Raw genomic sequence first — 23,070 nt, 5'->3', positions numbered from 1 at the left:
TGGATTAGAGTGGCTTAGAGTAGCATAGTTTTGTACAGAATAGAGTATGGTGTCTTAGAGTGCAGTGGAGTAGTGCACAGTAGAGTGGCGCAGAGTTCAGTGGCAGAGAGGGTAGTAGAGTGGGATAGAGAGCAGTGGTGTAGAGCACCTACAGTGGTGCAGAGTAGAGTGCAGTGATGAGTGCAGTTGTGTAGAGTGCATTGGCTTAGACTGCAATGTTAAGAGTAGCTTGGCGTAGATTGCAGTGGCATGGAGTGGGTCAGAGTAGAGTGCATGGCTAAGAGCAAATTTTTTAATAAAAGAGTGAAGTGGCATATAGTGGAATGGTGCAGGGTAGAGTGGCATAGAGTGGAGCTGTGCAGAGTAGATTGGCGTGGCCTAGACTGGAGCGGTGTAGAGTACAGTGACGAATAGTGCATTGGCATAGAGAAGAGTGGTACAGGGTAGAGTAGAGAGGTGTAGTGTGAAGTGGAGTAGAGTGGAATGATGCAGAGTGTAGTGGCATTTAGTGGTGTAACGTGTAGTGATGTAGAGTAGAGTCCAGTGGTGTGGAGTGGTGTTTAGTGGAGTGAAGTGGAATAGAGTGGAGTATTCATGATGTGGTGGGACACTGCCATTACAGACAACACATTTTTATTTAGAATGACAATTATTTTTGCACAGACATACAGATTTGCTAATAAAACTATACAATGAACAGATGAAATGTATGGAAATCGCATTACCTAATGTAATGATTTGTTTTGATCGTGTTAAAGTATTTCTTTCTAACACACTTCAAAATTAAAAAAATGTGCTTCATTTGTTTTCCTAATTCTATTCTGAAATACTGCCACAGTTCATTTCAGTGTAGTGTGTTAGAAAGAACTCTTTCCTTCCACCAGTAACAACAGAATTGTCACATAAATCCACTCATTTTGAAATCAGAGAAAGAAAAGTAAACAAGCGCCCTCAGAAGACCGGGCCTGACAATTAACCTTGGTCTTTGAATGCACAGCAAATGTGACGAGATAACAAGATTTACTGGCCTTTTCACAGAAAGGAAGCACTTGAAAGGATACTGTAAATGAGGTTTGGGCAGGGTAAGATAGAAACTCAAGCTGGACAGCCTAAAACAAATAAAGCCAGCAAATGGAAAGCAAGAAAATGTTACAAAGCACAAAGTCAATGGCAAGCAACAGGCGGAATGCATTTGTGGTTAGGTTTCTGAATGCCCTCAAGATGTCCTTAGTACTGGTAGGCTGCATCCTAAAAAAGGCTATGTCCATTTGGAATGTCTTTACAGAGGTATTTCATAAGTGCTACAGCCGCATGCCACTGGAATCAATGTAATAATACCAAAATATTGCACATAATGTAGTCGCATTCAATATAGTAGTTAGATTTATGTAGCGCACTCATAGTGGGGAAATACCATCATTTCATCCAGAAGAATAGGTAAGGTATAAGCTGTGTACTGATTAGCAAAGTACCTGCTTTCACTCGCTAAATTTGCCTTAATTGTATGTCTTGCTGTTTTTTGCTTATGGCTCTACTTGATAATCACTCAATTTAATCCATTTTAATTGCTATGTTATGTCTTCTTGGTGAGACTTGAAATGGTTAACTGCTTTTTTGTAGTGAAGGTAAACTGTGTTCTAAGTCTCTGTCACAGCTTTTATTCATTTTTTGGTGACTTGTATGGTTTGATATTGTGATTTGGCAGATAATGTGGCCTGCGCAATGTGTTGGATATGCAATATCTCAGTGGTTCCCAACCTTTTGACTCCTGAGGACCCCCACTCAATCACTACTGGCAGTCGAGGACCCCCACTCAATTTGTACGATTTTAATTTTCAGACATTAAAAAAGTAATTAGCAAAAAATGCACAAACATGTATACACCAAACAAATACTTGAATTACTAAAGATATAATTATTTTCTATTGAAAAAAATGCAAAAATCTAAACATTTTGCATCGTGGGGGCTAACTTTTCAATTTTTGGTTATATTTGGGAAAACTAAATCCTTGGGTCAATTCTACATTTTCCAAGCGATTTCTGTTTTTATTTTTTAGGTACATAAGATCTGAGAAAGTTTTTCTCATAAATATTTGGTGGGGAAAGGAAGTAAACCCATAAGGGCCTCTCATCTCTCCATAGCCTCTATGTCACATGTAATTTATTTGTTTTATAGTATCTCTCATACTAGTGTAGGATGTCAGAGCACTTTACAGGGGACTACAGGGTGTAGGATTCACATGTCATCCACAATGGTAGACATTTTCTAAGAGGGGTTGGTCTGGAGAAGCACACATTCATGTTTAGAACATTAAACAGTAGTTATTGTTGACTTTAATAATAAGAGTGTATTTCTAAGCAAGCAGACCTTTTTTTAGCAGCATAAGGATAATGAAAGACTTGGGAAAAACATAACTTTCTAATTTGTGCCATGTAGTGTGCATACACAGGGGTGTGGAATTTAATAAAATATCTACTTGTCCATGGGACAGGTTGCTTCTTAAATCGACTTGTCCTGTAAAAAAAAGTAGAAGTTCTTCCAGGGTTGGGGAAAAAAGTGTTTGGAGGGAAAGTGAACTTGTAAACACTCAAAAGATTTTCACATGAATAAATCTACACGTGCATGTTTGCTCATGCTAAAATACAGTTCACAAATATTTTCTAGGAGTACGATTTCCTGGTCTACTTCTGTAAGTTCTTGTGAATTCATGAAAGCCACTAATTCAAAGTCATGTACCATGGGTGCACTTTTGTGACTTTCTTGAAGAATTGGGTCCCTAATTAGGTCTGGCACTTGTTAACAAAGACATTTTGTTTCTATTAAACTTCTATTTCTCTCTCTATCTATAGGCAGGCCTTACAGTGAGTGATCGCATTCTGCTCTTCCACAAAGAGCATATTGGCACACAAAGTAGTTTTCAGTGCCAGGATCTACTGTGGCAATGGACCACAGGTTAAGAATATCTGTCTTATAGCACCTATCATACCAGTGTAGGGTGGTGGAGCACTTTACAGGGGACTACCATTGTGTATGATTCATAGGTCATCCACACTGGTAAGCATTTTCTAAGAGTGCTTGGTCTGGAGATGCACAAACGCAGGATTCAGAAAATAACAGTAGTTAGCGTTGACTTTAATAAGAAGAATGCATTTCTTTGTAAGCAAATCTATTTTAGTAGCATAAGTTTAATGAACGACTTGGGGAAAAAACATAACTTTCTAATTTATGGCATGCAGTTTGCATGCTGCTCTTTGATGGCAGTTCATGGCTCGCTGTGCTAGATTACAATAGTAATTTATTAACTGCATAGTAATAAAATAATCTGTGACAAAAGCAGTAAGCACTGTTCCATGCACACAACATACTGTTCTTTGCATGATACATGTTCTTTGCTTTAGGTATATTAAACATCTGTGCTACCTTAGATGAGTCAAAACTGCCACTAGACAAAACTCCCATCTCTCTCCAGCAGGTACATTAATCACCAGTTATCTTGATGCTTTTATTTTTGCCTGAAAGCTGCTGGATGTACAAGGAACTTTGGAGTGCATTTTAAACTGCCGCACAAATCAAGTAATAAATATAAAAACACGCAATAGGCCCCAGCTGGAGAAGGTTCTTCCTGCCGGTCCAGGTCTGCAGACCCCCTGGAAATGTGTCACAGACCCCCTGGGGGTCTGCAGACCACAGGTTAGGAACCGCTGCAATAGCTCATTGGATTCATGCATTTGCTACAGTTTATAGCAGTGGTTCCCAACCTGTGATCTGGGGACCCCTGGGGTCTGCAAAGCCTCCTCAGTTTGTCCCCAACTGCTTAGAAAATTATTATTAACAAATTAATAAAGTGTATATAAATAATGTGGCTAAGTGCACAACTAAAAATTTTAAATCATGCTGTAAATGTCAAGGAATATGAAATTGAAGACTAAAATTAAATTAGAATCCACAGATTGATTGGTGGGAGCAGTCCAGGTGTATCAAACAGAAAATAGCATGGAAGATGTGTGGCTTCAATTGAATATAGAAACGCTCCAACCTTGCTTTAAAACTATTTTTTATCTATATTTGCTAATTAAATAAAATGTGTTATTTGTGTATTTGTTTGAATAATGCTTGTTTCTGTATTTTGTGTGTATTGTTTCACATTTCAAATCATTGACAATGTGTTGGCCGGGGCCCCCGACTTCCAGTAATGGCTTAGTGCTGGGTCCCCAGATTCCATCAATGATTCAGTGGGGGTCCCCGGGTTCCAGTAATGACAAGGTGGGGGTCCGCAGAAGTCAAAAGATTGGGAACCACTGGCTTAGAGCATGGTTCAGTTGGCCCGCCAACTTCATCCACTCGCTGCCTTGAAGTGTGAGTGACAGTACGTTGCCTGATTACATGTGCAGAGGTGCCTGAAAAGAAGTGCATTTGAGTGCTAGAGATAGTGAACGCAGACTGCAGGGCCACTCCTTTATTTTATTATTTTTTTACATGCTTGGTTATTATTTTTTGCATATATTTGCAAAAAAAATAAACCTCACACGCTTGCCGGGCCAGAACTGTTGGCTTTGCTCGTGCTTGTATGTTTAGTTGTTTTTCTTTGTCTGTTTTTATTTTGTATCAAGAGATAGAGCAAAACTGATATACATATGTGTTTACAAGATGAGGTCTTACAATTCGAATTAATGGGGCTCTGTTTAGCGTGAATATGTATTCAGAGAAATGCAGTGGAAGAAATATTGTAGAATAAATACGCAGATTTGGATCCTAAATAGGTGTAGAATTGCAACAAACAATTTTTATTTGTTTCCCCACTGTGACGTGGTAGTACAGAAGAGTTGTGCGAATATGGTGATGGGGGAGAAGTGTGTTGTCAGACTGCTCTTGACTGTAGGCTGTTTATTTTATCCTGGTTTTGAATGTGACTTCCCAATAAGTGAACAGATATGAGATGATTGTATGTTGTTATTACAATGTAAGATAAATACATGGTTAGCAAGCGTTGGCAAAGCCAATAGACCTGGCGTTTGTAGCTGACTTGTAGCATTGCTGACGTTTATGAATGGCTTTTGTAAAACTGCACAACTAGGTTACTTTGTATGCTTGTAAGTACACTCCGTACAAGAGCAGAAAACCATCACTCGCTAAGATGTAGGGCAGTGGCTGAGGTGGTGGGCTCACCCTCCACTCCATGCTGGAATGCTGTGACGGGCAGGTCACCAAATGGGATTTCAATTAAAGCCAATGTTTTCAGTCTTAAGAGCTAGATTGTAGGGGGTGGAATTAGTGGGGCATGATATCCTATATGTGATGGCCCTGTAAGGATGTTGCCATTTTCAAGAAAGATGTTTTGCCCTATACTAAAGACCTCTCATCAAGAATAAAGTTTGGTCCCCATTATTCTGCTGTTTGGTGACAAGGGGTAGACTTGGAGTACCCACTTACTACTTTACTAAAAATATATAACCTACATGTTAGTGGCTGCAAGACTCACAATTGCTTATACACGGAAATGAGCTATCTTTGATGTAGTAACCAGTGCAGAGTGTGATAAAGTGAGCTACTGCAAAAATCTGGGCCCACGTTTTGCATCTACATTAAAAGTCTCGGCCACCACCACAAAGGCCCAGGATACATGACAGAAATGTCCCATAGATCAGGCTTATGCTAACCTAGCTCCTATTTTGACTTTTTCAAATGCTGACTGAATGATGTACTCATTCACCCATGTATTTGTACTTGAAGTATTCCAAAGCCCCTGGTGAGTGTGATCCTGCTTGGTTTTATTTGGCTTTAAGTGTAAATCTGTATGTTAATGGTCCTTGTTAAGGTTGTTTCTTATTGGATCGTTCAGTGAAATATGTCATCTCTATCGAAAACATTGAAATAAAATTGTTAAAAAAGGCACAATTTTTGATTGAATTGTATTTCATTGTATGTGTTTTTGTTCTAAGCAGGTATGAACAGAGTCCCTCCTGTGGAGTCTCTTCGGGCAAGCATCAGACCTGGGCTTGCGCTCACATCTGTATCTGAACATCTGACTCAGAATCACAGGATCCTTTGCACAGGAGTAACACAGCCATACCAGGAACATGTGGAAGGTGTCGCTCAGCAGGCAGCAAGTGTGCTTAATGACAATGAAGTCCCTGAATTGGCCGGTAAGATAACTTCATCACAGAGTCCAACTAGAGCCGTGGATGAGGCCTTCCTTCCAAGGACAGCTGCCAGTTTGAAAGGAGCTTTTACTGTGAACTCGGAAGACACTCTAGGATTGGAGCGCCTGTCTCCAGATCCGTTGACTGAACCTGCTGTGACAACCCTGAGGACAATTAAGGAACCCTTGACTTTTAAGTCCTCTTTGGAAAACCAAAGTAATTCCAGTGATTGCAGTTCCTCCAATCAGACGTCTGACTTAGGAAATTCCTCAGATGAGCTGAACAGCAAGTTCCGCTCCCAAAGGTTAGATTCTTCGTCTTCTTCAGGAGAAATGACCATGCACAGCCCACTCCTAACCCCTACCATGACAGTGAAGCTCCCAGCACCCACTGTGACCTTGACCTCGTCTATAGAGAGGGCCTTCCCATTGAGGGAGGGCAGTTTGGGTAATAGCATGACCTTGCCAAAGGTGAGGACACCCTCGGTGCCCAGGGACAGCATACAGCTTGCCAAGAAACATTACAGTCAGCCTCAACCTGGGGAGGACCGTCTAAACCATGTAGTTAACATTGACATCTGCTCCTTCAAGCCCATTCTTTTACCTCCTGATATGGTTCAAGTTGAGGAAACCGACATAGATGATGTGCCTGAAAACATGGAAACTGAGGCGGACTATGAAGGCGAATCGGAGGCGGAGACTGGGATTAACCTGCTTGGCTTGGTTCAGAAAGAGCAGGACTATTCTGATGCAGAAGGCGTGGTACATCGAGGAAGCAAACCTCCAACGCCACCGCTTCATAGATTTCCGTCCTGGGTAAGGCAGTCTTCTACAGCAGTGATTCCCAACCTTTTGACTCCTGAGGTCCTCCACTGAATTTGTACAATTTAAATTTCAAACGTTAAAACAGTAGTTCGCAAAAGAAATACGCAAGTACACACCAAACCAAATACTCAAATTACTAAAGATATAATTATTTTATATTGAAAAAAAAATGCAAAAATCAAAAGATTTAATGGGAAGGTTATTGGTGCAGTCGGCGACTAACTTTTTCAATGTTTAGTTTTATTTAGGAAAGAGGAATCCTCAGGTCAGGTTCAACTTTTCCCAAGTGATTTATGTTTTTGTTTTTTAGGTACATAAGATCTGAGAAAGCTTTTTCACATAACTATGTGGTGAGGAAAGACGTAAAACCATAAGGGCCTTTTATCTCTCCATAGCCTCTCTAACACATGTAATTTATTTGTTTTATAGCACCTCTCATACCAGTTTAGGGTGTCTGAGCACATAACAGGGGACTACAAGGTTTAGGATTCACATGTCATCCACACTGGTAGGCATTTTCTAAGAGCGGTTGGTCTGGAGAACCACAGATTCAGGATTCAGAACAGAACACAGAAATTAGTGTTGACTTTAATAAGAATGTATTTCTACACATGCGAACCTTTTTTAGCAGCATAAGGAAAATGAAAGACTGGAAAGTAAAACATAACTTTGTAATTTGTGCCATGGAGTTTGCATGCAGCTCTTTGATGGCAGTTTATAGCTCACTGTGCTAGATTAGGATTGTAATTTATGAGCTGCATAGTAACAAAAGAATCTCTGTGACAAAAGCAGTAACCCACTGTGCTATGCACATAAAATACTGTTCTTTGCATGACACACGATCTTTGCAGCAGGCGTATTAACCATCTGTGCTACTTAAGAGGAGTCAAAACTGCCACTAGACAAAACTCCCATCTCTCTCCAGCAGGTAAATTAATAACCAGAGTTATCGTGATGCTTTATTTTTCCCCGAAAGCTGTTGGATGTACAAGAAACTTAGCACTGCTTTTAAAACTTCTGCACAAAGAAAGTAATACATATAAAAACACACATGTGTTTCTGTCAGAGGCTCCAGATGGAGAAGGGCCTTCCTGCCGTCTCAGGCCTGTGGCTCCCTGGGAATGTGTCACAGACCCCTGAGAGCCGCGGACCACAGGTTGGGAGCTGCTGGACCCTATTAAAGGGTTGTTTAATTTTAGCCCAACAGGGCCACACAGGTTAATAATCAATTAGTATGCCACTGAGTCTCATTTAAATCCATAGTTTATACAGTTATCTTATGTGGATAGCCTGAAAACCTGGCGTGGACCTGCCACTTGAGTATACACCTGCTGTAGTATAGAGCTTAAGCTGGTTACCCTAATGGACTCTCTTGCGTTGATGGAGATTGTCGGAGTAAGACTCATTCTGATGTGTTGTCTTTTTTAAGACTAGGTTTTCACAGCAAAGCTGTCAAACTGACCAGTTGTTAATTATATACATAAACTGGAGTTTGGGTCCACCCCTTTTCACCTTTGGCTTTCTGCAACCAGCCTCTTGCTGCCATTGGCTTCAGACTTCGTCAGTCAAATATTGGCTCAGCCTAGTGGATTAACCCTCACCTCATATTATTGTCTATTTCGGTGTATCCTTCTGCTACCGCTCAGGCGCTTGCATTGAACTACACACCGACTACTTCACACAAATAGCCCTCTGTACACCCGCTGGCTTCCTTATTTGTGTCTCCCTCTAATGCGCTAATGCTGCCCGTGTTAGCACTTAAACCCATACCAATTGGCTTTGCCAGTGCTTGTTTCACTTGCATAACACTGAAATCGCTTTGTTTGAAACCATGTGCCGGGCAAAACGCTGCATGAATAGTTTAATGATCACAAATGTTTTAGAGTATTTACATACCCTTTCATTTAGTCACATCCACTTTCTTAATTTCTATTTTTATTCGGTTTTAAAGCCTCTTTGCACAATTTCTGTTTTATCATAGAGATACTATTGTTCCAATCAGCAGCTCTCAGTAGTCTAATTTTAAAATTAGATTTGTAATACATATACATTTCCTATGTACTAATACTCTAATAGCAATGCAGGTGAAGTATGTGCAAACACATATCTCCATTTTCTGATCTTTGTGCATACAAGAAATAACTTGTGATGTTGCCACATTGATGATATATGTTATGTGTCCCATACATAAGGAAAAAAGACTGTACGAGTGGTGTATTTGAAAGACATAATGAACTAAAACCTAGGCAGGTTGATTTTGCCAGCTGAGTGTCCAAATCGTTAGATTTTATGTATTTGGAATATTTTGTATTTAACTGCTTATGCCTCTGCAATAAAAGTAAATTGAATTAAAATGCTATTATGATCTAGTTAAAGAAATAAATATTCGGTGTTCATGAAGCCTCCTTTAGCAGCTCCCACAATCAGAGCTGCAGGCACCACGCCTGCATCTGGGAAGCTGATTTTGATATCCAAAGGATGACATTACTGTAATATAAATGCTTAAGGTCAGAACAAGAGTTGTTTAAGTTTTAGATGTGATCTATACTAAATTGACTAGTCCATGGTGGATCAACTCTCCTATTAAAGTACTTGATACTTTCACAAGTCATCACTTTCAGAATTCATAGAGTAAAATGCTACATATGAATATAAGCAGTTTGTGTGCACATTTAATGCATGGTCTTTCTGACTTTGCTGCAGGAAAGTCGGATATATGCATTGGCAAAGTCAGGAATGAGGCTGTCGGAAGTGTTTCCTGGGTATGATGCGCCCAATCGAGGTGAGTTACAAAACAAAACCGAGGCTTTCGGCCGAGATACATTCGGAAGTTTTAGGACATGCAAATGATTCAGTCTCCGACTATTTTTCAAAAAACAATAAAAACGTCTAACACGTGATCTTGCAAAGATGCTCAGTTTTTAAAGCAACATCACATTTTAGGTTGCTGACATTCAAGACAATCTGTCCTGGTAATTGCAGTCTGGTTTTCAAGTCAATTATTATTCCTATGAACGTGCTTCAGAGAGGAGGTATATAGATTATCGTTTTACATAGCCCTTACTACTGGAGTTTGCCTCTGTGTCACAAGTCTGCCTATTACTTGTTCTAATGGTACTACTTGTATCAACCCAGTCATTTTAACCTCCTCTCCTGTTGTTCTGATCTTGTGGGATGCCTTTGGCAGGAGTTTCCTTAATGGGAACAAGTCCCCCTACAATGTAATCGTGCTCATCGCTTTATGGGAGGGTGGAGTGTGAACCGTCTCTGCAGACCAGACATTAGACAGCACTGAACTTTATCTTCCCATGAACCAATTGTGTAGTCCTTTGTAAATGTGTAAGTATGTGTGTTCAGCTGGATTCCATAGAATACTGGTTGGACTGTGTTGAGCAAACCGCACTGTGGCATTTTGCAATAATGGAAGAAATGTCCAGGCCACTTTTTTAACTGAATACAAATAGTGGAAGTTTTTTTTTTTGTGGGGGAGTGGGTGGGTGTGTGTGTGTGTGTGTGTGTGTTTGTAACATTATAGTTAGGAAATCAAATTTTAAAAAGACATAGAAATTCACTCAAAAATGTGCCCTAATTGTTCTTTCTAAAGTACTAACCATAATTTTTATAACAAAATGAAATCCCTCATTTTGTTCCTTTTTAAATTAAATGTTTTGACTTTTACTAGTTTGTTTCAATCAAGATGACCTCAGGTGTGCCATACTTTAGTCATAAATAAGACTGTTATCGTTCTAGTTGTTCTTTAGAATACTCTGGAATGGCTGCAGTAGAACACAAGGGAATCAACTGATAGGCTGTTCCTGTTGGAAGTACTGAGAATGTCAGAATTAATTCTAATATGGCTGAGAAAAGTAGTGTGAATTTACAGAAAATATCCTCTCATTTTAGCTTTAGTCTTTCTATTTTAGTTTGCCCTGGGGAGATGGTGATCCTTGGGCGGCGGCCACAAATCTCAAGGGGAGGGGCAGGCAGGTGGGGAGGGAGGTGTAAAAAATGTACCTCTTCCCGTCGCCGCCACCTGCCACCTTAATCCTCTTCTGGTATCCCAGCATTCACTAGGACACCAGCACAAGCTTCCCAGCAATCCTGGTGCTGCTTTCATGCTAAACCTAGCATAAAAGCAGTGTCAGGATTGGTCTGAGCGGCTTGGACTATCGCTCAGACACAGTCTGGGATTTGTGCAGTTTCTCTAGCCCGGCCGTTCAACACAGCTGGGTTGGAGAAACCGAAGTGTGAATGTGTGTTTGGTCGTCCTGAGACAGCCGGCCAAACTCACATGTGCACTTAGATGCACTCTCTCCTCCTCCAACCTCCTGTGGTCCAGCCTGCACCTCCCTTTACATGCTTTTTGCTGAGCCAGCAGCTGAAAGATAAAACAATAAATTAATATTGTTTTATCTTTCAGCTCCTGGCTTACCCAGGGGGGCGACGCTCCTTCACCATTGCGAAGGAGCTGGGCCCCCAGTATATAATTATGTTAAAGCCCTGCAGAGGTGATGGTCCCTGGGGCTGCAGGGAGTGGGGTGGGCATTCCCCATTACAAGTGATAAAAGCCTTGGGGAGGTGGCGGCCCCCAGGGCTGTGGGGAGGGGGGACGGGCCACACTACAATAAACAGTGGACCGGGGAGGTGGCTGCAGGGAGGGGGGAGGGTTGGGGGCCGGGCGTACCACCGCACTACAGTAAACAATGCCCCAGGGGCTTGGCCCACCTGGGGGCTTCTGAATGATGAAGTACGGTAGCCCACACTTCATTTTTTTGGCGGGAAGTTTTGTCGGATCCACCACGACTTGTGGCGTAATTTATTTATTTTTAAAGCATTTTTGCTCTGGGCAGACCCCAGCTCCTGAGCTAAGGGGTCAGGGTGTCTGTACCCTGGCCCCTTTTCTTTTTTTTTTTGTTTTTTTTTTTGGGACTCAGCACAAGCAGCGTCCAAACATGGTTGCCAACACTTCTTTTTAGAAGTGTTTGCAGCCAATCAGATCTCAGAAGGAGATCAGGAAGGTTTGCAAATCCTTTGCGTCCCTATATATACAAACTTGGATTTCCTTCAATTTCTCTAAAACTACTGAATGGATTTACACCAAACAACAAAAAAGTCGCTTTTTGGACCAAGAACTACCTTTCTGCCAAATTTGGTGTAATTCCGTCCAGTGGTTTTAGCGCTATCACAGTTCAAAACCCCTATGGGGAAAACACGTTTCGGTTCCCCCCCCTTTTTTTCTCAGTCCCCACTTGATGGATCACCTGAAACTTTCCAGACAGCAGACATGACAGGGGATATTTTTTGTGGGCGGAAAGTTCGTGAAGATTCATTAATTGGCGTCAAAGATATAGGCAAGTCAAAAAATGCTTTTTCTATAGGTCTGACCTATAACTACCTAGTGGCATTGCCACTAGGTAATGTGTGTCTGTATAATTTGTGGGTATGTATATATTAATTACATGTTTTGTTGCTCTTATTGCACAAAATGCATTGGTATAAGAGCCTATATTTCACATGGAACTGCCTATCAATACTGATTTAATCATCATAATGGTAGCCCCCAAACCACTTGCAGAGCTTTATTACTGGCAGGGCTACTAGGCTTGTGTGGCATAAGGGACCAATTTATGCAGCAAAAAATACATGTTATGTGGCATATTTTCTGTCACTGTCACTATTTGAGATTCAAACAACATTTTGCTGAAATCTGCAATTATGTGGCAAATGAAGTAAATATATAATCATGGAGGAACCGCTGCAGCCATAGAATCATCTAAATTCACTGGCCCACATCATTGCTCTATTAAGAATTTGTTCAAACAAGGTAAACAAAGCCTAAACATTCAAAATCCATACAGTGCCCCTGTTGGTAGCTGCACTTTGTTTTTTTTAAGGTAACTGCCCCCAAAATAAAGAGTGATATAAAAAATACATAGTAGGTAATATGAATAATTTGGTCCTATAGTGCCTTCTTAGAGGATTTGTGGTGTTGGGCTATTACGTAAGCTGTCTATATACGTACATATATTTTTTTCAGTGAAAAAAACTATAGTTAGTTACGCTTCTGACTCCAAAGCGCAAAACCACAGACATTCTCTAGAAATGGTATGCAGTGCATGAAACATGCACAATAACTCGTCGCCTGCCTTGTTGAGCTGTAGCTTGATTACCAGGGTCTTTTCAAGTAGTTAGGCTGCGTGCTACTAAGCGGTGCGTGGAGCTCCGCTCTGACATTGTTCCAACTGGAAAGTGATGACCAGAGCTTCATTTAAGTGCCACCCATGCACGCAGATGTCAGTTCCTTTCTTTCTGCCCTGCCAGATCAAAAGCCTCTTCTTGGGCTTTGACCAGATTTTTCTCAAAATTTCATCCAGTGTGAAAGGTAAATGCCACCCTCTAATACCACAGCGTTTAAACCGTGCAGGGACTGTCACATACAGATGTCTCTGACGGATCCTCACAAAGTCTATTTGTGGTGCCATGGGTCGGACCTCGACTGTAAGATTTGTGGCAACAGAACCCAGATTAACCCAAAAACAAAAGAGGAAAGCCAAACTCTACGTTGCTAAACACTAAAAGAATCCACACAGCGACAGGTAAAGTTGAAAAAATGGTCCCCTTCCAACAGCAGGTAGCATCTAAGTTGGAATTGACCCCTTCCCACCACTCTTGAACACCAGAGTGGGCGCAAGGGCGTCAATGTTCCTTCTGGCCTTGCTCTGAATATCTGTTGGAGCCAATTCAGTTTGGTTCCTGCGCACCTTGAGTTTCCAGGTCGGGCTGTAACGTTGCATCAAGTAGCAGCCTTCAGGAAGGCTATGAAGCACATTTTCAGCACTTTGCTATCTCCCGCTTGCCCACCCATTGTATCCAAGAATCTCCAACTATGAAATGAATCCTCCACAATCTCGACCGAAGTCGTGCCTGGTACTGATCAATGTTCTACCTCTTGGCAAGCCGTCTGATTCTGATAGCTTGCCCTTGCCACATGGTAGAGCCCAGACTCTATATAATTTATTTGGCATGAATTCTGAAATTGGCAGCTATGATGACAGAGATGATTGTTCCCCATGTGATGAGGACAACTGGTATGAGGAGCTTCAGGATGCCAGCAGGTTTGACACTTCGCTTGTTACTTCCTGTGTGTCTCCTCTAAGTCCTGCTACAGAGGAAAGCGCCTCTTTCCCTTTTTGTGAAGCGAAGGGTAGATGAAGGGATAGCCGTACAATTGCCAACCATCGAAGTGAAAATTAATATATTAACTGAAGTGTTGCATCTTGGTCATGCTTCCACTGAGCCACTCTTACCATTTAGCGTGGCACTTACTGACACCATTTTGAGCACTTAGGCTAAGCTATGTTTCGGGCCTCCCATTTACAGGTCACCGGTCTCCATCACCCAGCACCTGATGATTCTGCTTTCCGAACACAACATCCAACTCCAGATAGTCTGGCATCTACCAGCATGGTTACCCACAATGCCTTTCCTAACACTCTTTCTGATTGTGTGTCCAAAAGAATAGAGACACTTGGCAAGATCATTTTTTCCTCTACAAGCCTTGCTTTGTCATCCGTAAATACCAACTGTCTCCTCAGCCTTTACTCCCATGCCCTTTGGGACATAGTGGCTAACGTTTTACCAACTGTTCTGGATGATCTTTGGTCATCTCTTAGCAGGCTACTCAGTAAGGCTGTGATGCGGCTAAATTTGTGACACATTCAGGACTAGACACAACTGATTGTCTGGGATGTGTCATGGATATCAGTGTGGCCGTCCAGTGCCACACTTGGATAAAGTTCACAGCTTCTGCAGAGATATCCATGCTTCATTAATGCACATGCCTTTTGACAGATCTCACTTTTTTGGTTTCAAAGTGGACACAGCATTGGAGCTTTGCACGGAAAGTAGAACAGTAGCAGATTCCTTAGGCCTTTCTACTCCAACAAGGCAACCAAGGTTTTCCCATCAGTCAATGCAGACTCATCATCCATCCCAATAGGCTTTTCAGTCCTTTTCAAGGCAGATGCAATGGCTCTTCAAGGCAACAAGGATAACCTATGACCCAGTTCTCCGCCCCTCCAGTGGCTGCTTTACTGTGTCCATGCTGGCATACATCCACCCTGTTGGCATCAGGATCTGATATTCATTCCAAGAGTGGCAGGCTATTACAACGGACAAGTGGGCCCTAAAAATTGACCATCAAAGCTACGCCTTTCCATTACTTTCTATCTTGCTGCACCTTCAACCGCCGTCAAGGCAGCTTATGGAGGATCATCTGTCTGTCTTATGGCAGAAAGTGCTGACCCTTTTGGCAAAAGGAGCCATAGAGAGGCCTTGGGATTAGGAACTGGGCATTACTCCTGCTACTTCTTTGTGCCAAACAAGTACAAATGGCTTCAACTTATTGTAGATCTTCATGCTTTCAATGCCTTCCTGCAAAAGAACAAATTCAAGATTCTCATGTTGACCCATATCCTGACTGCCATGGACCCGGAGACTCAATTGTTGCGTTGTACCTGTTGGACTCTTATTTGCACATTCTTGTCCTGCAGGCTCACCAGCACTACATGCAGCTCATGGTAGGCTGGGTGCATTTTCATTTTACAGTGCTCCACTTTGGCTTCACCAGCGCCCCTTGAGTGTTCACAAAAGTGATGGCGGGGGTCAAAGAGCATCTACAGAGGTCGGGGTTAGAGTCTTCCCTTACCTTGCTGACTGACTGTTAAAGGTGGACTCACCCCATGGAGTCTTCAACTACCTCCAGACCTTGGCGAACCTGTTAACATCGTTGGGGTACACTGTGAACCAGCAGATGGCACAGCTGACTATTTCACAGCCGCTCCTTTTCATCTGACCCATTCGGAGTACCATATGGTTTTATGCTTTTTCTCCAGGAATGGAGAGTCCAGGACATTCAGGCTGTGATGGCAATGTTTCAGCCAATGGTTTGGGTCTTAGTGCAGGAGGTTACTGGGATTGTTGGCCTCTTGCATCATTCTGATGTCACATGCCACACATGCGGACCCTGCAGTGGAACCTAAAATCCCAGTGTGCTCAACATCAAGGAAATCCGTTTGATCATATCCAAATTTTAGAGGAGACTGCAAAAGATCTGCAGTGGTGGCTGCTGGACCATGGTAGGGTCAGTGGCAGGTACCTCTCTTTTTCCCAGCCAGAGATGACCATGATCACAGATGCATTACTGCTGGGCTGGGGAAGCCATGTATGAGAAGTAGAGATCAGATGCCTCTGCTCTCTGGTAAAGAAAGAACTTCACATCAGTTTCTCTCATTAGAGGACAATTTGCCGGGTGTTGAAGTCCTTCTTTCTCACCACCAAAGGAAAGTTGGTACAGGCTGGGGTCCTGGGCCCTGTACTAGGAAGCATTCCACCTCTCAAAGTGGTTGGACCACCAAGGGATTTCTTTAGTGGTAAACCACCTGGCCTTAGAGTATCATGAATGGAAATTGTATCCACAACACTGCAATGCACCATTTAAGATGTGACCTGTAGACATCAACTCATGACTCTTCGCGACTATTGTAGAATATTTTTGTGGGTTTATATTTTTGTTCATCATTAACAATGTGCAGAATGTATTTTCACACTCAATTTCACTTGTGTACTGCTGCTTTTGAAACTAATTTTCTGTGATACGTAGAAGTGTTTAACTAGGCTTCTGTTAATGAAACATGCCATCTTGTCCAAGATGGAAGCCATTCCTGTTAATTATGTTTCTTTCCCCCTTGCCTACGTCTCTCCTTGCAAATTCTGTAGCATGCAGTCATGTGGAAATGTACTGATGTATTTCTGCCGTTATTGTTGTTCTGTTCTCAATGAACCTTCAGTCACAAACTGTAACAACCCAAGGTTCTTCCACTGACTCACTGTGCCTATTCATTCATATAACACATTATTCTTCGTCAGTGACTGCTCCTCCGCTATGGTGGAGGAGTGTCACCCCCTCCCCCCTCCCCAACCAGCAGCAGCTACTGCAACTTGAAAAATAAAAACAATACTAAACATGAGCACTCAGCTCTTTCCAATCCGGCACTGTGTTGCTGGGTTGGAGAGAGCAGGCACAGGCTCCCAGTCTGCCTGGCAGCGCAAAGCCAGGGTGCTCAGCCCAATCCTAACGCCTCTCTCATGCTGCAGGCAGCATGAGAGCAGCGTTAGGATTGGCCGCAGGGCAGGCCGGGAGCCTGTGCCTGCAGTGAGTGGAGGCAGAAGAGCAGCGGTGGGTCAGGTAAGCTTTTTTTGTTTGTTTTTTTGTTTTTTTGATTTTTTTGATTTGTAATGTTGTTGTCTTTGTTTTGTGCCTCCCCCACCCCCCCCCCCCCCCACTGCTTTGCCCCGACAGGAGCTGCCCCTCTTGTTCATGTATCTAGCTTTGTTCTCACGTCTCCAAACCTTATTAGCATAGAAGGTGCAGAGTACTTATTCATGGAATGGGATAATGCTTGAGTGTTCAAGCAGATTTGCTGTAATTTCATGTGTGAAAATGATGTCTAAAAAAAAAACCTTGATTTTTGGAGTGACCCAGAAGACTTTCCTGGTTTACTAGGGATGCTGTCCGTTACTCATATGGTTTTGCTGCCCACTTGTGATTAAGAATAATTTGTGATCTTTCCATTCTCTTTATAGTATTAATCCAAATCCTTCATGGCATTGACTCTGTATTTCTTCAAGTTTTTTAAATCCTATATTAAAAACTCTTTCATTGATCTCTAACTCAGGTATCGAGTGGGCTCATTTATTATATGGTTTGTGTCTTCTTATTTTGACATTTTGAGAGATACCTTAAAGCGAAGACACATTTCCTCATTAAATTGAAGTTGAGCAGCATCTCCTTCCCATTGAATGTGGGGATTCTGATTGAGGAAACTTTTTGACATGTCTAAAATTTCAGAGTAACCAATGCCCGGACTATTCCTAGATCAATCCTCTATACACCGAGCCCAGTTGAGCGTCATACTTGTCCTGGGATGTCCTGGGTTTATACAGACACAGGGGTTTATAAAGGAATATAGGGAGGCTGGAGGCAAAGAACAGTCAGGAGTGGGATAAAAGGGTCATGCTGGGGAAGTGCAACCAACTTCCCAAGTCCTAAAAGTCTTGAGAAAGCTTCTTTGGGTTAAGTAGTGACTGTAGAGTTAAGTTGACCTAGATGAATCCTAGTTTAACCAGACGCATAATTTCATTCTTCTGATGTTGACAAAATGAGCCCCATTGATTTTGATGAGGATTAATTTTATTGAAGTACAAGTGCCCAGTGAATGAACCATCAATATATACCGTCAATATTTTTATTTGGAGAAGAATAAAAGCCAGCGAGTGAATGAGTTAGAGTTTGTAAAAATGGAAAGGGCCCCAAATATGTTAGTATCTGGAGACGGAGATGGATTTTCATATCATAAGTATTTTGTTTTTCCTGATTTTACTCTACCATTTTGTAGAGTCTTGTGATTATATTTGTATCTGTGTATAGTTCATCTGTTTATTTGAAAATGTTCTTCGTTGGTGCACCATATTTATTCGCACTTTAATTCCTAATCACACAAGTGTTTTTGGTTACAGGCCCTGTTTATCTGGCGCTCATGGAATGCACTGCTGGAATTGTAGTCCGACTGAGTGATTGAGCTTGGGATGCCTGTGTTTTTTTCTCACCAATAGGGAGAATTGTGTTAAACTCTTCCATGATATCTTATGGAGTTCGACATAGCAGAAAATAATGATTTTAGTTGTTCTTTGTGTCCGATATTTTCTAAGATGCAATTGAACTAGGATAGATTAAGAGAAGACCCTTCTGAACTGCGGTATTGTTACCCAAGGCTTGTTACTAGCTAAGGTCTCTGTGCAGAGTGCCCCACACAGGCTCCTGTAGAGATACATTTCAAGTTTGAGACCCACTGCTAGTTAGGTTTGGATTTCATATATTTTCTTCTTAATGTCAGATATATAGGTTTCTAGGCTGCAACCAACTCACATAAACATGGCTAACGTTTTTTTTGTCAATCTGGGGGCACTTTTTGGTTGAGCAATTCTAAACTTAGGAATTCTGACCTATCTGCTGCACACCATGAAGTGCTACCTTAGTACAAATTCATGTTAGCGACAGGTTGCACTGGAACGCAAGTCATCCTGGAGTATCTTGTAAATTAGATGTACTGATGCCATTTTCTTGGTCAGATTCTAGTCAGTAACAGTTGTAACAGAAAACTCCATGAACCTTGCTCCTTTAAGTGGTCTTAGTGAACTTGGTTACCTGTTCAAAACCTCTCTCAAGAAGTAGAAATCTGTGACCCCCCATGACTGAGGTCCAGACGCCAAATGTTAAAAGTTCACAACCTTCCAGACACCACATTTTCTGTTCCAGGCTTTATTATCTCTTCCTTGCCTTCATTCATATCACAGCGGAAGAGAAGGAGGATTCTGTAGTCTCCTTATGAGCCTCAGCTTGGACTTAACACTCTTCCCACCCAGTTATTATTATTTGAAAAAATGTACCCCTTACGTAGCTCCTATTCACACCATTAACAAATGTGCTGCATGTTCCAAGCACTTGAGAATTTAACAGTCAAAATGGGGAGCACCCTGTCTTCCATTCCAACATTTGTGACCCCAAGGCATCATGGTAAATGCAGTCATTAGGACAAATTTGAATAGAGTTTTGAAAGTTTTTCACCATAAGTTGGTGCGGCGAGTGCGGTATCTTCGGACACGTGTTTCTGGCTATTTGGCCGTCATCAGCGAAGAGCAACATGTAGCTGGCGGGGATGCTTGAAATGCCGCCTTGAAAGTATTCACAGGTTTAAGTACCACTCAAGAAGGCGCACAGGTGCTTCACCCGAGCTCGTCAGCTCAGAGGCTCACGGGAGCCTTAATTACAACAGTCAAAATGGGGAGCACCCTGTCTTCCGTTCCAGCATTTGTGACCCCAAGGCATCATGGTAAATGCAGTCATTAGCACGAATTTGAATAGAGTTTTGAAAGTTTTTCACCATAAGTTGGTGCGGCGAGTGCCGTGTCTTCGGACACGTGTTTCTGGCTATTTGGCCGTCATCAGCGAAGAGCAACATGTAGCTGGCGGGGATGCTTGAAATGCCGCCTTGAAAGTATTCACAGGTTTAAGTACCACTCAAGAAGGCACACAGGTGCTTCACCCGAGCTCGTCAGCTCAGAGGCTCACGGGAGCCTTAATTACAACAGTCAAAATGGGGAGCACCCTGTCTTCCATTCCAGCATTTGTGACCCCAAGGCATCATGGTAAATGCAGTCATTAGCACGAATTTGAATAGAGTTTTGAAAGTTTTTCACCATAAGTTGGTGCGGCGAGTGCCGTATCTTCGGACACGTGTTTCTGGCTATTTGGCCGTCATCAGCGAAGAGCAACATGTAGCTGGCGTGGATGCTTGAAATGCCGCCTTGAAAGTATTCACAGGTTTAAGTACCACTCAAGAAGGCGCACAGGTGCTTCACCCGAGCTCGTCAGCTCAGAGGCTCACGGGAGCCTTAATTACAGATTAATTGCTGGGATGTTAGGCAGGTGCGCTCCTAACTGTTTGTGACTTGAGAATTTAATGTAGTGTTCGTAAACAACTGTCCAAATATTTTGGTGCATGTGCCATATCCTCCTCCTTGCTGGAGGCTTCAGACTGACACACTACAAAAATGTGGCCATCGTATTCCTAGACCCTGATTTTGATTTCATCATTTGTAAAAGGTTAAAGGCAAATTGTGGCTTTCGAGTCCTACACAGCCCTTGGGCTTTGACCCATCCCCCTCATGTGTCACATGAAATTACAAATTTTCACCAACCATAGGGGAACACATACGGGGCTCTGGGACGCTATGGGTGACTTGATTACCAACCACACTCTTCTGACCAGCAGGAGCTCCCCTGTCTGGAAAGTGAAGGGATAGATGTGTCATTAAACTAAAGACTGGAAACTTGGGCCTGTAGTAGTCTTCCCTTATAAAAGAAAGAAAATGGTTATGGCTGTGATCACAAATATCTGAGCCTCTGTACCCTTCAAAAGATTAATTGAAAGTTTTAATGATCAAATAAGATGGCATCCTACTCCAAAGAAATTAATGTATCCATTAGGGTATGCACTGTCCAGCTTACAAAGAATTTCATACCTTTCAGTCTCTTTAGTCAGGACTCCGATAGTGTCTTCAGTGCAAGGCAACTTATGAAGGATGATGTATGTGGGGGGGGTTACATCCGTTCTCACATCAACCGTCGTCTCTGATCTTCTATACTCTGCAGCAGGTTATTGGTCACATCAGTGGCACCCTTCCTCGTTGCACAAAACTAGTGCCTGCTTCTCCTTTCATTTGCACTGTTTGATTCTCACTGCATCCTCTAAATTCCTCCGGTCCCACGATAATCACACAGCTGTTGGCCCTTGTTTTCAAAATGATCATTGATTCTTCTTTCACTGACTTGTGCACAAAAACTTTTCCCAGTCGAAGCAAAGAGTAAGGAAAACATGCTCCACGGTGGTGTGAATTTCTTTTCCATGAGGATCATTGAGCCCAGGGGTTGTGCATCAGTGTTTGCAAACACATTCTGATTGTTATGATTTGAGCAGTTTTTTTCCTCTTATCTAATTTCATCTATGTTCAGCCGGCCTAAGAGGTTAAAGGCAGAATCTGGTTTTCCCAACCCTAAGGGCAGATAAGGTAGAAAAGTGCTTACTACTTCTTGAATGAAGGACAATACTAACACAACCCTGGGAAGCGAGCAGAAAAAGATTCTTAAGCGTTTAATAACCATTCCTGTCTTGTGGCTTATTTAGAGTTTAGCGGATGAGAGACATTCTCCCAAAAGTGGCAGTTGTTCTCTATGCCTAATATATAGAACATACAGGTCCTCCTCAAAAAAGTAGTGGATGTCCTCTACATCCTAGCTAGAGCGTACAGAGTTATCATAAACTCAAAATAGGGTAATCCGTACATGATGAAGGAGTTCATTAGCCCCACATTTTCACAATACAGGCAGTGGAGCACAACAATATGAATTGATTTATTTAACCATAAATGGAGAAGGTCCAAATTTCCTTCCTGTGAGAATGCCAGATAAAAGGTTAAAGGTTTGTGGGTGGGAACTCAAGTAGGGGTATGGACTAGTAATCCCCTAGGGAAGCAAAAGTCTGTGAATACTAGAGTTGAGAACCCACTTGATTCATGTGGAAAAAATAGATTTGCATATTGCAAGTTGCAAGCAGTCAAAAGTTCATCAAGTCCACGTGTTGTGATTCAGGTACATTTTTTGGTTTCCGCCATGGATAAAGTGCAGAGAAGAACAGCCTTAGAATAGTTCACATGCAATAATTAATTCCCAACATGGGAGTAGTCTTGAGAGTTGCAAGGAAAAAATAGTCTGTAATTCGTATACATTTGTTGATATCCAACATTGGAAAAGTCTTGAAAGTTGCATGAAAAAAACAGATGACACGTGTTTCGCCCCTTGTGGTGTGTTTGCCTAGGGCTTTCTCAAGGCTGCAAGTGATGGAGAATGGGCGAGTAAGGTATTAAAAGAAACCTTCCAAGTATTATCAAATAAGAGACTATTAAAGGTCATGCAGGGCTCTCACCCATCAGTGCTAGTGTTCAATAGACTAGACAAAAATAGTGAACAAATACTATTTTTTCCTTCCAACTCTCAAGACTACTCCCATGTTGGGAAGTAATTATTGCACGTGAACTATTCTAAGGATGTTCTTTTCTGCACCTTCCATGACGGAAACTAATAAATGTACATGAATCACAACACGTGGACTTGATTAACTTTTGACTGCTTGCAACTTGCAATATGCAAATCTATTTTTTAAACATGAATCAAGTGGGCTCTCAACTCTAGTATTCACATGAATTGATTTATGATGTGATTAAAGCAGTACGAATAGAGATACAAGTTAAATTATTATTTTAGTACCGTGAAGGGTTAAAAGATGCCATGGTGAAGACCATGGCATATATAACTGGATAATCCCTTGAAAATCACCTGTATTTAATATTTTCTTTATTTCATCACTCCTTTCTTTTAATACCCTATCACTGTTAGCCTCGAAGTAACACTACTGTGCAGTACATACCC

The 23,070-nt window shown here is 41.9% G+C and overlaps 1 protein-coding gene across 2 annotated transcripts in view; it reads left to right on the top strand.

Annotated features, from left to right (window-relative positions):
• The window catches only part of PLEKHH1 (pleckstrin homology, MyTH4 and FERM domain containing H1), a 277,931-nt gene that overhangs the window by 149,294 nt on the left and 105,567 nt on the right, over positions 1-23,070 (top strand). For both annotated transcript variants that reach the window (XM_069208829.1, XM_069208828.1), the window contains exons 7-8: positions 5,944-6,956; positions 9,669-9,747. In XM_069208829.1, coding sequence (XP_069064930.1) covers positions 5,944-6,956; positions 9,669-9,747 — 1,092 coding nt within the window. The remainder of the gene's footprint in view (positions 1-5,943; positions 6,957-9,668; positions 9,748-23,070) is intronic.

Source organism: Pleurodeles waltl, chromosome 9, assembly GCF_031143425.1.
Source record: "Pleurodeles waltl isolate 20211129_DDA chromosome 9, aPleWal1.hap1.20221129, whole genome shotgun sequence".
Lineage (NCBI taxonomy): Eukaryota > Metazoa > Chordata > Amphibia > Caudata > Salamandridae > Pleurodeles > Pleurodeles waltl.
The sequence above is the reverse complement of the archived record's forward strand: the minus strand, read 5'-3'. Positions and strand labels throughout refer to the sequence as shown.